The sequence below is a fragment of the Chlamydotis macqueenii genome, chromosome 1 (genome assembly GCF_036417535.1).
Source record: "Chlamydotis macqueenii isolate bChlMac1 chromosome 1, bChlMac1.mat, whole genome shotgun sequence".
Classification (NCBI taxonomy): Eukaryota; Metazoa; Chordata; class Aves; order Otidiformes; family Otididae; genus Chlamydotis; species Chlamydotis macqueenii.
This window is the reverse complement of record NC_141556.1, coordinates 137,382,545-137,395,971: the sequence shown is the minus strand read 5'-3', so window position 1 is coordinate 137,395,971 and position 13,427 is coordinate 137,382,545. Positions and strand designations below refer to the sequence as shown.

The following is a 13,427-nucleotide window of genomic DNA, read 5'->3' as shown; positions in this document are numbered from 1 at the left end:
GTAACACAAAGAATAAATGCAATGATCTAATAAGTAGTTCCACGTCTTAACAAGTGTATTAAAGAAGAAAAAAAGTGATGTAAAATGCTGTTTTCCATCTGTTTAGCATTCTCTGGATTTTCAACTAATACCAAGTATGACCCATATCAGATTAAAGCAGAAATAGCCAGCCGTCGTGACAGAGTGAGTAATCTTTTTTCACTTTGTAAAACTATGAATTAGGCATAGCGAAGGGAGAGGGACTATGTGTTTTTCTTTTACTGTAGCATTTACACTGGATGTTTCATGCATTTTTATAAATATAATATTAAAACCTGCTTTTCTAGTCTGACCTCTTGTTCTATTAAAATGAGTGTATATTTACTGCATTTCAGTGACTTGCAAAGTAATGGTTTTTCCATATTACAGACATAAAGATTTTTGTCACAGATGTCAGAGGCAAACTCAGCCAGGCTTTCAGAAATTGCTTTCTCTGTGTGAACTGCCACAAGTAGTAAATACTCTGCAGCCAAATTCTTTCTTGATTAAGTGCAGTTCAAACCCACTGTCTTCGTATTTTCCGATTTACCCATTTTCATTGGGGTTCTATGGATGTCGTTGAACTCTAGATTTAGCCATTTATTTGGAAATCTGTTCACAATTCAGTAGATATGTTGGCCAAATAGAAATTTTTAGCTGATTTGGCCAGGGTTCCTCTATGAAGGCAAGGGAGTTCAAGCATTCTGACAGTGATAGGCAGTTCTGTAATAAAAATGGTGGTGTTTTTTTTTTTTTTTTTTTTTTTTTTTTTTTTCCCCCCTCAAACTAGACTCATGCTTTTTGGTACTGTCTTTGCTGAAGGAAGAATAGTTGACTTACTGAATTTCTCCCATGCTGCTGTAGCAAAGAATTAAAGTCTGCGCATTGTTTTCAAGCAAATTGATACAGCAGTCATAAACAATTACAAAAAGCAGTTTATAATATTAAGCTCTAGAACCTATTTCTAAATTGTGTATTTCTTTTTATTAATGGATAAAATGGGATTTAGCTTGCCAGGCACTCGACTCACAAAAGAAATAAAAAATACTTATCTTTGCAGGGTACTGTTCCATTTTTGTTGTAGTGACCACTTTTCACTTGAATGCCTCTGAAAATAAATCCTGTTCGCCACCCTTCAAAGGCATTTGTTCTATCTGTATGTGTACTGCATGCTGACCAGTGTTTGCTTGTTTTATGTGCTCTAAATGTCAGTGTATTCTAAACAAGAAAATAAACCTTATTTATTTAAATAATATTTCAAGAAAATAAACAAGATCTTCATTTATGTTACTGTATATCTCTGTTCCTGCATCTTAAACCAAAAATGATCTCCTACGTAACAGGGATAACCTGTTCAACTGAACGTGTGCTTAGGCATTGAGTTGTTTCAGGTAATAGAATAAAATGCACTATAAAGTGTCTATATACATGATATTAATGATGCATTTTTTTCCTTTTACTTTTGGTGAGTGTTGAAAGAGTTCATGAAGGTATAGGAGTTTTTTAGGGGCTGGTACAATGAGTTTTGAGGAAAGAGCAAGAACGCATGGGGAAGGATGGCCACGCAGAATGGTGGAACTCTGACAGTCCTGGTTTGCGTACCTGGAACTGCTGTGAAGCCCCTCACTCATGGAGTAGAGCTGACAAAGTTAATCTATGTCTAGATATGTAGGAATTTCCTTTTGCTCATTTTTAGTAGTAGTATTGTCATTTATTTGTGGAAATAAATGTGAAAATCAAGAGTGCTCTGGGTAAATTTTAGAAAAAGTACCAAGTTTGATAGCTTGAGAAGAGAGCTTTTTTCTTCCATCCCTGCCCCTCTTTGAGCTCTCAGTTCAGTCTTGCATGTCACCACCACACACTGAAACACCTCTGTTCCCGGATTTGTCTGTAATCCCCTGCATCCTCTCTGTCGGCTTTGGAGGGCAAGGAGCTATTTCTTTGCAGGTCATTTTTGGTGCTGATAGCGCTCTTCTAAGGTCTGCCCAACCTACTCAGGTAACTGTTTTCATAAAACCACAAAAATATGTTTTTGGAGACATCGCTACTTGTGACTGCTGTTTGATTGGGTCTTATGATATTTCAGAAAGTCTTCAGTTATTTTAATACAAATTTTAAAGCAAAAAAAAAAAAAGGAGTGCAGATTATCACTTCCAATTTCTTAAAGTAACTTAAGATTATTGTATTTGAAAAACAATTATTTTCATTATAAACGTATCTGTTGCATATTATAACTTTCAGTTATTTTGCTATGTTCAGCTTTCTAGGCTAAAGCGAGAATTGGCACAGATGAAGCAGGAGCTGCAATATAAGGAAAAAGGAGTGGAAACTCTGCAAGAGTAAGTTAAGAGTTTATGGGAGAATGACCTCCTTCCCCCCCCCCCCCCCCCCCTTTACTTTATTCACCTTGGAATGACTTTCTTAGAAAACAGTTGCCAACAATAAAAAAAGGTTGAAATCTCTTAATTGCTTTGCTTCAGAGTTTCTGCTGCGGTAGTGACGCAGGGTGAGAACAGTGTGAATTGATGAAAAAAGGGTTGGGCGGAATTGGTTGGAATAGTCATTTCATAGATCCACATGCAAAAGCAGTTTTATAAACCTTGTTCTTTAACTCTTCCTAAAAACGTTGTTGAGGTGGAACTAGATTTTAAAAATATTTTCCAAACATTTTCTGGACGTATCTACTGTCTGGAGCACAGCTGGAAGAACCGTGCAGTAGGGTAGTCTTCCTGTGAACAGTACCAAGGCTGTACAGCACAACATTGCTTCTTCCTTTTACCGGATAATCAGGCCATCTCATCTGCACAGTATAGCTGATCTGTGTGTGTACTGTAAATCTGATGGTCTGTGAGACCTTGGATTTTGTTGCACATGTGCAGAATGAGTGCATGTAAGTGTGACTCCTTGTCTCTTCCCTGTGAGGTGAGGAAAGGTAGCTCTGAGCAGTTTGCCACTGCTCCCAGGGCTATTAGGCAGCCTATGCTCTGTTTCCTTTGTGCTCAGTGGTAGTGAAGGTTGTGAACTCTTGTGGTGACCCTCTCCCTGTCACTCTTCCTGCGGGCCATCAGATGGGAACTGAGTGCCTTCCATCTGTGTGCTGCTTAGTCGCCTACACATGTAACACATGTGCGGGAAGCCCATTGGGGTAGGGAGAGAGGTTTGCCAGGCCATGGAAAAGATGACAGGTAAATACAGGTGGTTGTGACTTCCAGATCTGTTCAGCAAGGCCAGAGGCTAGGCCACGTGTTGAACAGCTCTTGTGGCCATGCATTTAGAAGTCTTGGCCGTTTTTCCAGCATGCATGTGAACAAACTGCAGGCGCTTCCTGAAAACATTGGAACTGTTGCACGTCTAATGTGTTTTGCAGCATCAGTACAGTACTGTGGAAATATTTTGAAGGTATGGTTTTATTGCACTGGTGCTGCAAAGTGTGGGCACACAGTTTCACTTAAGGAATCCTGGCAAAGTTCCAGGAATCCTGGAGCAATTAGGTTACTTATTTTCTAACTTTGATTTTGATTGGTGTTATGTTAACAAAACATTACAAAGGGAGATACTCAGATTTTACTTTTAAAGCAGAGGGAATAACCTATGCACTTCCTATTGGTTCTTTTTTTTTTCTTTCTTTCTTTCTTTTTTTTTTTTTTAAGCATACTAAAGTCTTTGTTTTATAATGCATTTTAAAAGCTTCGGAGAAGAAAACTTGTTCAACTAAAATCCATCATTGGCAGATATAATGTAATCATTTTCAGACATAAATATATTTTTATTGATTAAACAAACCATTTACAGGTTGTTATGAGAATTGCTACTGTTTGGTATTAACTGAAAATTAGTAAAATAAAGCACCTGGTATATTGAAACAGAAAATATTTTAAGTAATGTTTTAGGTATAGTCAACATTTTAGGATGATGGCCTAGAAACGTGAGCAGTACAGAACAAAACCTATTTTATCTTAAGATTCTTAATCATATTTTCTTTAAGTGAGTAGGAATTGCCTTGCCTTTTCTACTTTCTTTATATTTTTCCCCTCTCCTGGTTATTGGGTTATTTCAAGGATATATGTTCAATCGTTTTATAAAAGGACTAACCACTTGACTAGGATGAAGAAAGTATTTGAAGGCCATTTGAAACTCAAGATTGTTTTAATTGATATAAGTCATTTAAGATAGTCTAGCAAAGTAGTGCAGCTTTTTGAAAAGTAAAGTCTGCTGATGATTAAGAATACAAATGTTAGTCTTGGATTTCAGCCCAAGTGAAGTTGCCCTTACTCCAGGATGGGGGTATAGGAGAGACATTCAAGAGACAAATTAGTTTGAAGCATATCTGATTAGTCAGTGGTCACTCATGTCATTTAAAAGTTCAAGCATGACAACTCAGTGCTTCGGTGCTTCTCATTGCAGTTATTACTATAGTCACTCTCTGTTCCATTGGTGCACTGGATGGCATTTGTTACTGTGTGCTGAAGCTGGGGAAAACATTTTGCCAGTGTGTTATCTGGGGTTGCAGTGAATTTCTGTCACTGTTTGTGCCCTGCTGAGCTCTACTCTGCAGTGACTTCTTCATTTGTGAACCAGAGGCTTGTGGGTTTTGTTTTGTTTTGTGTTTTAAAGTAATTTTTTAATTGCCTTTCTGGTGAGATGCGTACTTTCTTTTGAGTATTTTACTTCTAGTAGGAAGTGAGCCATTTGGAGAGTACTCATGCTTCAGTAAAAACTGAAGAGAGAAGTTTCTCTAGCCTAGTCTTGTAGTCAGCAGGCTACAGCCTGACTGTACTCTAGGTTTTCCCTGGGCAGTTTCTCAACTACTACTCCTTGTGTTTGTCGGGGAATAAAGGATCACTCAAGTCAAGTACCAAAGCTGAGGTATTTTACTTCTTGCTTATCCATGAAGTTAGGGTGCTGTCTGAAAAGAAACTCAAACTCCTTGCTCCTTCTTTAAAACAAAAATTCGGTGATTTCCCCCCTCCACTCCCTTTAAAAAAAAAAAAAAAAACAACCACAAAACAAACAAAACAAAACAAAAAAAACCAAACCAAAAATGCCCCCTTAAATCTCAGACATTTTTCCTTTTTGTTACCTTTTCTAAATTTTTGATCTGGATAATTTTTCTTCATTCTTTTGCTAGGTCAAATCTCCAAGTAACTGCCAAACTGAGAATGGCATGCATCCTGTTCAGCTGTTTTTAAGCCATGTTCTCAGCTTTGTTTCAAGTACAAGCCAAGAGCAGTATTAGGAGCTGTCACACTTTGGGCTTTACATCTGGCTAAATGTTTCCTTTGAAAGTCTGACCAGAATGGCATTGCAAGTAGGTATCAGAACCTGCTGCTGTGCACAACTCCCTCTGCAACCTCTGCTGGGTATAACTCTCAGAGGAGGGACAAATTTTGTGGTGAGGGTGGTTAGATTGCTCAGCATTTCCATTATTGTATGTTGCTGTCTGATTCAGATGCCTTTGGTAAACATGAATCTCTTGCATTGACATTTTCCATGTACAGTGTCTGCCTTGGACTGTGTTTTGTTTTCTATTCTTTTTAATTTCAGTAAAATGGCTTAGCCATCTTTGAGGAGAAAAAAAAAAAACAAACCCTCAAAACTACGAAACAACAAGAGAAAAGTGGGGTTTTATTGGGTGGAGAGAGAATTGATTTTTTTTTTTTTTTTTTTTAATAGCTCAACAACTCCAGTACAGTCAGAGTTCTAAATTTTGTAGTGCTGCAGCTTTTTGTTAGGGCTGTATTTTTTTCTACAATTTCATTCAAATTTGGCAGTGCTGTGATAAGCCTTTGGACATCACAGTCTGCCTTTGCCCACTGGAGACTCTCTAGAACTCACCGTTTAAAGCTTGCAAAGATCCCACTCTGCATTGGCAGTGTTCCTTGGCCACCACAGGCACCTTTGCCCTGCGGTGTGGCTGATGTTGTCACAGTCCAGAGTTACAGGGTTAAAGATGAGCCTTTCCTGAAACAAACTTCTTCCTCTGACCCCGTGGCAGAGGGACTGAGAACGAGGAACAGTTCCTCGTCCCCTGTGTTTTCAGTGACCCTTCTGCTCACAGGCAGGAATTTTGGAGGAAGAAGACATTTAGCAAAAAGGAAGTGAAAACTTGGCCAGTTGGCTGCGAGAGCAGAGTGAACACTGAGAGAAGTTGGGAGAGACAGGGAATTAGGGCTGGCTAAACAATTTGTAGCTACAGACTAGTTGAGAGGATACGAGACCTGACAAAAGCTTTATAAGTAGATTTTAACTCAAATACAGACCTGTGCTTTGTAGAGGGTGGGAGAGTAGTGTATTTGAAAGCATATGGAGAAAAACAGAGGAACAGAGAAATTACCCCGTAGAGTTGAAATTAGTTGCAAGTGTATTAATAGTCTGTGTATCCTAGAAACATCTTCCTCAGAGAAAGTATATTTTATTCATAGTTTTCTGTATTAGTTGAATGTTCTCCCTATTCATACAAATGTCTAATCTGTATTTCTATGATGCTGTTTTCCATTAATAAAATGGAAGATTCCTGTTACCTTTGTGGCTTTCAAAACTAGACCTTTATGAGAAGAGGAAAAGAAAATCAGCAGACAATAAATATCAAGTATTTTTGTAAGAAGCTTAAATCAATTTGGTTTGACAGCAATACTGATTTAATCTTAAATATTTCTGGCAGTAGAAACTTTTCTGATTCTTTCCTTAAACAAATAGCAGTTCATAAGTTGGGCTCCAAAGTGACGTCCAGGAACAGGAATATGTGGGTAACTGGACAAAAATCTGTTTGAAATTAAATAATTTCCTTTTCCTGAAATGCCACCTTGGACCTGGCAAACAGTATAATAAGCAGTTGAGTAGGAGGCATTTTCTGGTCTAATATTTGGATGGAATCTGTTCTTAACATTAATGTAACCTTCAGATAAAACCATGTTATCTTTTTTCATTAAGTTTTTAGTGAATTGGATTAAGTATTTTACCATAGTTTTATCTATTTTTTTTCAGGACTTTAACTAAAAATTAGTGAAGACTCAAGTAAATGTCTTAAAACCAACCAAACAAAAACCCCTGACATTAACCCGCATGACGTTTAAGTCCTTTCTCGTTCTTGAACCAAAAATCATCAAAACTTATATATTTTCTTATGCAACGTTTTCAGTTGAAAGCTGAGGTTCAGGCTTCTCTTGTGTTGTCTTCAAAAGCAGGAAGGGTCAGAAAAAAACCCCAAAAAACCTCAAACCATAAATACTCAATCTGTGTGTTTTTCCTGTATATTGTGATCTGCACAATAAAACCACATGATTTTAATTCGTCTTTTGATTTTTCATTTTAATATTTTAATTTTAAAGCAAGTCATCTGCTGCAAGTGGAATTTCACTGATTTTGTTTAACTGACAGAACAGGCTGAATGAGTTTTGTTGACACTCTTAGCTTAATATAATACCGACCTTGAAACTTTTAGTTATTCTCAATATTTTAAATATAGTTTGAGTATTCTTGTCATATATGTCTAGCATACCTGCTCTTACTACATCTTTTTATAATCTGATGTCCTGTGTAATGACTAATGTATGTTTTATCTTTAATTCTGTTAACCAGAGACACCTTATCCTGAGATGTTCATTTTTAGCATTGGTAATGGTATGTGTCTTAGGGACCATTGCACATACCACCTTTTTTCTATGTACACACTTTCTATGCTAGATTAAAAGGAAAATTGAGGTTTTAATATTTTTTAACAGGAATTTAACACAATTTTCACTAATTGCTGTGGGTAGCCTGTTAAAATCCCATAGCTGTTCGTTATAAATCCGAGACCAAATGGTCCTTCCACTAAGTTTTGCAGAGTCTGTCTTGTTCTTTATCTATAAATCAAAGCAATCACGATAGTATGCTGGACTAGGCTTCTGCACCCTGATCTGTTGTCCATTGCTATTGTAAAGTGTTTGAAAAAAAAGTTGACAACTCAGACAATAGATGTCTCACTTAAGACAACATGAGAGATTTTTATGTCAAGGTGGGAACATTAGGAGTACTTCTGCCTGATGTAGTGGGTAGCATTTTTTGCTCCTTGCTGAGTTTCCATTTGAAATCTTCTGGGATGGTCCCATATGATTTTCCTTAGTGTGGGTCAATGATATCTTCTAGAAAAGATACTCAGATGCCCATAGTGGCAGGAAATCACTTGCAATAAAATTTTAGGAAGTAAAAATTTCTTCTCAAGAAAATGGAATTACTTTGTTATAAACTTCTAAAACAAGATCAGATAGAAGTCCTGGAAGAGATGTTGTAATGTGCAGTGCTGCATGGGAATGTGACACCTAGACTGCTAGTATCTTTATCTTTTGAGTTATTACTGTGTAGGTTAGTTTTAGACTGATTTTTAGTTCTGTTGTGGGAAATAGCCCACAGACATTGCTTGTCAGTAAGCTCTATATTAGGACACTAAAACCAGAAAATCTGTTGGTTCTGCAGAATCTGGGTAGATAACTGCATTGCTTTATCTTTAGAGCGTACTAGGCACTGAGTGCTGTGTTAATTCCAAGTAGAGTATCATTCTATTCCTTGAAATTGTTTGGTACATGATTAAACAAGAGGTCTCAAAACATCTATGCTCTTTCTAATTATGTGAAAATTCCTGAACTTATCTTAATTTTTTCAACAGGATTGATCGTAAGATGTCAAGTGCTCATACAAACTATAGACTGGATGAAGCACAGGCTATAATGAGTGAACTTCGAACCATAAAGAAAGCTATATGCACAGGTGAAAAAGAAAGGCAGGACCTTATGCAGGTAAAAAATTTGCTACTGAACAAATAACTGCTAAAAAGTAATAACCTACCTCTGGTTTTTTTTTTTGTTTGTGATTGCATTGGGGTTACCAAGTTAAGATAAGGAAGTGGGGTGGCCTAAACTGATTTTTCTGTTTGATAATTGCCAATAGCGGGCAGCTCAAAAGAGGTAAGTATTAATTGTCTCTGCTGTGAACGTAAGACTTCATATGTGTTTCGTATTTTTATCTTAGATAATGTACTATGCTTACATTTAGATCGATGTCTTTATTGAATATAGCTTTCTCTTGCTGCTAACTATGTCAAGGACTGCTGTGGAGTAATTATGCTGCATTTAAAAAAATATCTTTCAGTTTTACGGTATTTGTTTTTCGTTTGTTTGGTGTCTCCTTGTATTACCTATAATGAAGTAAGACTGAGAATTCATGTGCTAAAATGTTTACCAGTTTGTCTACCATGTTTTTTCTTTATAAGCATTTCACAAAACTGGATCTCTGTCACTGTGCCACAGTTTGGCAGTTCTCTTCTTGCCCCAAACTCCTCTTAAATACCCGTATAAAGACACACATTAATTTCAAATGTTCTCATAAAACCCTCAAGGAGTATGATTAAATATAATGTATACAAAAACCATCGTACACGCTTTAGATTATTTTATAAAGAAGATGAAGATTGAGGTGAGATACATGCCTGAGTAGTGATCTAACTTTTGAATGGATTCTGCATTCAGCTCTAAGCTCTCAGTTGCTATGTCTGTGTTATATACGTGATGGAGCTTGATCAAAGAGCCATGAGCCTTGGCCACCACAGGGACTTAGGCATAGCTTGTCCAAATATGCTGCAGATACTGAGGGATGACAAGGACAATTCTCTTTACCCAGTCCTCAGGCTGTTGTATGGAAAAATCCATCTTTATTACCTAAAGTTTTGGGACTGTACTTAAATTAATGTTGCCATTCAAACATTTTCTTTCTGTTTTCTCTGCAGTAGTGTTTCATTGGTATTTTTTATTGTTAAATGATACGGGTAGCTTGTAATCTACAAATAATGAATTTCCATAGTTATACAATTATTCCATCTCTAAAGCATTACCCAAAGGTCAGCTGATGGACCGCAAATCCTTGTTCAAGTAGAGAGAACACTTAAGTCAGTATGAAAAGTTTCTGCCTTGGCAACTTTTAACATATTTGATATTTTGTGTTGGCCAAGTTTTAAAGTGATTCTCAGTCTTCCACATGCCTGGCTAGCAAGAAATGATTAGAAAGGCAGTTCTTCGTGGATGCAGTGACGCACATTTTAGGAAACTAACTGGTATTTTAAAGACTTGTTTGTGAGATCTTGGAGCAGCTTAACTACTGGCGTTGTTTTCACTCCCGCACTAGACTTCCTCCCTCTTGCCCCCTCCACCTTTTTCTTTACATTTTCAGTCCTTAGTGGCACTAAATCCAGCTGTAAATATTGAGATGCCTTGAAAAATCATATCTGTTAAACCAACTTTAAGTGCACTTGCAGTTTCTTTAAATACAGCATTGAGGGTATTAGAAGTCTAGGATCAAACTTAGCATCAAGGATTGGGCAATGCTGGCAGCACCAGGACATAGAGGTTGCACAAGACAGAAGTGAAAATGAAAAGTATTGCCATCCTTCTTCATGGGTCTACGTGACATAAAGGAAATATCAGTCTAGGAGGTATCATTTTTGTAATTAATGACAATGTGTTGTAATAGTGTCCAGTAATAGACATATAGTCCAGAAGAATCTAGAAAATAATTGTTCCACACAGGCCTAGCATGCAAAACAATTCCGCATGTTTTGTTGCCATTGTAATAAGAGATTAAATGCCATAGTTCACGAGATCTGCAATTGTAACAATTGTGTATTTCTGCCAACTTACTGTACTCTGCAAAAATATCCAGCTTTCTTCCTGATATTTTTTAATTTAAAAAAAAAAAAATTAAATTACTTTCGATGTTGCCAAACATTTCTGTGATTTGCCTTTTTATAATTAGTTGAAGATAATTGTTAGAGATTTATTTAGCTTTGACAAGCAAGTGCAAGTCTATTTTAAGTATCTTCTTAATGAGTTCAGAATTTTATTTTTAATTTCCTGTCTATTTTGAAATTAATTTGTCCTTGAAAATGCTACATTTAAAGCTATTGTTGGGAAGATGAACTTTCTTATGAAAACATTTTTGTTTTGAAAGCTGTTTATAGAGGAGTTTGAAGTATTGTGTAAACAGCTGGGGATTTGTTTCAGAGAAAGGAAATAGATAATTTCTTACTATTTCTTAATTTGAATCTGGCCAGTGTAAGCAACAGAACTAAACATAGTAGAAGTGACTCAGTCTTGTGTAGGTGCTTGGAAAATTGTAACTGTCATAGAAATATGATAATTGGATTGGGTTGTGTGGGAGAGAAGGCTGATGAGGGAAGGAGAGGGTGGTCACATTTTAACAGGGTGCTGGGGTTAGAAATAAAGCCAAATATGCAGTGTCACTGCTCCAAAAAAGTGGGCCAACTTTTTACATAAGATTGAGTAATCAAGGTGCATGGTTAGATTCCTGAAAGCACCGTGCATGTCTCTCTCCCCCTCTCCGTTCCTTTTATACTTGTGTTTCTGTTCCAGTATGTGCATATGCTTTTAAAATGTTATCCTTTATCCTTAGGAAGCATTGGAGTTTGGGTTGTTGTTTGTTTTTTTTGTGTGTGGGCTTTTTTTTTTCTTTTTCCTTTTACTTTCTTTTCCTTAGCAGTTAAATAGACTAAATAGGTTATATAGGAACTGCACTGAAACTATATGTGACAGAGAGCTCCCAAATCAAATAGCAGCAGATCAGTGCTGAAAAAACAGTGTTCATTTCTCTCTTTTTGTGTAGATTTGGGCTGATGTGCCTAGAATTTCACATCCACACAATAGCCTGGTCTGGCAGTTTCTGTGGGGTTGCCATAAACAATCCATAAACTCCAAATAAAGGATGCCTTCTCGATATATCTGGGGACGATATTACTCCTGACAGTTTATGTAAATTGTTTCTGTCTAAAAGTATGTTAACTCAGGTTGTAATTTCCTGTGTTAGGATTGCTGGAGGCTGTGCTTTCACTCATCCAACTAGAAGGACTCAAAGCATGTGTTTACCTGAGAGCATAGTCACCTATACACGTAGATTAAGGTGATGCTACTTGGTGATTGCCACCTGCCAAATGCTATGTAACTTTAAAGTAGTATCCAGGATTCTGTAACTGTACCTGGATGGGAAGCCTAACCAGCAGCTGGCAGCCCTTCATTACCTGCCAGGGAGATGCTGGAGGACCACACCAGGTGTGCATAAAATAGCTGAAATACAGGCAGAAGTTTAGATTTAAGTTCTGGCATCAGGATCTTTGGTGTTACGTATGCCTGTAACATATATGTGTTAGCCAAAGGTGCCAGATAGGACATAGCTTATTTGGGAGAAACCTCAGGCTTTCTGAATCCTCAGGTTTGTTCATATGACTGGCTCTGCTTTACTGGGAAGCGGACCTGTTTGGTGTTTGTGTATATAATGAGAACAAAGGGATGGACCATGTATGATGGAAATGGAGGCCACCAGAAAAAGCTGCTTTTTTCTGGCTAGTTGCCTGCTGCAGTTCCTGTGGATGCTTCCTGGGCTCTGAAACCAGACACCTTCATCTTGAAGGTGGCCTTGTTGTTCCTGTGAGCAGCAACCAGTCACTGTTACACACAGGTTTGTCTTCTTGACTCCATTAGTTTAATTTTTGCAAGAAAAAGCAGCATTGATTTGTTATCCTTTTTAAACTGAACTTTGAAAACGGAGAAATCTCCTGGTAATAATTAGATATAGACAATGACTGGGACTTGTTACAAATCACCAATTGTCAGAGCCACCGAGATTCCTGAGGGCCAAACTTTTCCCAGTGCAGTACCTCAGATTTGTCTCTGATTCTGTAGTTTAGGCACTGAAGTAAGCAGTTTTGAGAGGTTTAATGTGTATTTTTAGAAATGGTTTGATTATGTTCTGATTTATAAATTGATACAACTCTTCAAATTTCTGATAGTTTTTTTCACATAATTTGATTGTCCTTTATCTTCTGGTCAAGAGACAGAATTCAATTTTTTAATATCTTCTTTTTTTAATGTTGTTTTGATGCATAATGCTTAGTGTCTCTGTCATCAATCTGAGCACAATCTACACAGTGGTTTTGTTATTGGTACTACATTATCTGTAGTTTTTGAAAAGTAGAGAATGCACAATCAGAAAATAAAAGCAATAATAACAATTTTATCTTTTTAAAGGAATCTTAATAGCCTGCTGACCAAGCTTGTATTGTCAAACAAGTTATTGTTGTTATTTTGTGTGATTCTTTCTTACTCCCTTTTCCCTTTAAAGACTATTTGAGGTCTCTGCTTTACCCTCACAGTTTGTGTCATAGTCTAGACATCTCAGAGATGTCCCTTGCTTAACCCAAAGTGTAAAATATCCCTTAACTATGTGAACCTTGGGTAAGAGAGCACAAGGGTGAAATCAGCTGTCATAAAAATACAATCAATACAAGGTATTCATCAAGTTGGATGTAATAGCAGTAGCGGCCAAGGAATGTAACCTGTGCAGAAGATGGCAAAAGGGCAAGTGAATCA

At 37.1% G+C, this 13,427-nt stretch overlaps 1 protein-coding gene across 4 annotated transcripts in view; it reads left to right on the top strand.

The window, feature by feature from the left end:
- Positions 1–13,427, top strand: part of WWC3 (WWC family member 3) — a 107,467-nt gene that overhangs the window by 50,063 nt on the left and 43,977 nt on the right. For all 4 annotated transcript variants that reach the window (XM_086768155.1, XM_086768167.1, XM_086768162.1 and 1 more), the window contains exons 4-6: positions 107–183; positions 2,278–2,357; positions 8,663–8,792. In XM_086768155.1, the coding sequence (XP_086624281.1) occupies positions 107–183; positions 2,278–2,357; positions 8,663–8,792 (287 nt within the window). The remainder of the gene's footprint in view (positions 1–106; positions 184–2,277; positions 2,358–8,662; positions 8,793–13,427) is intronic.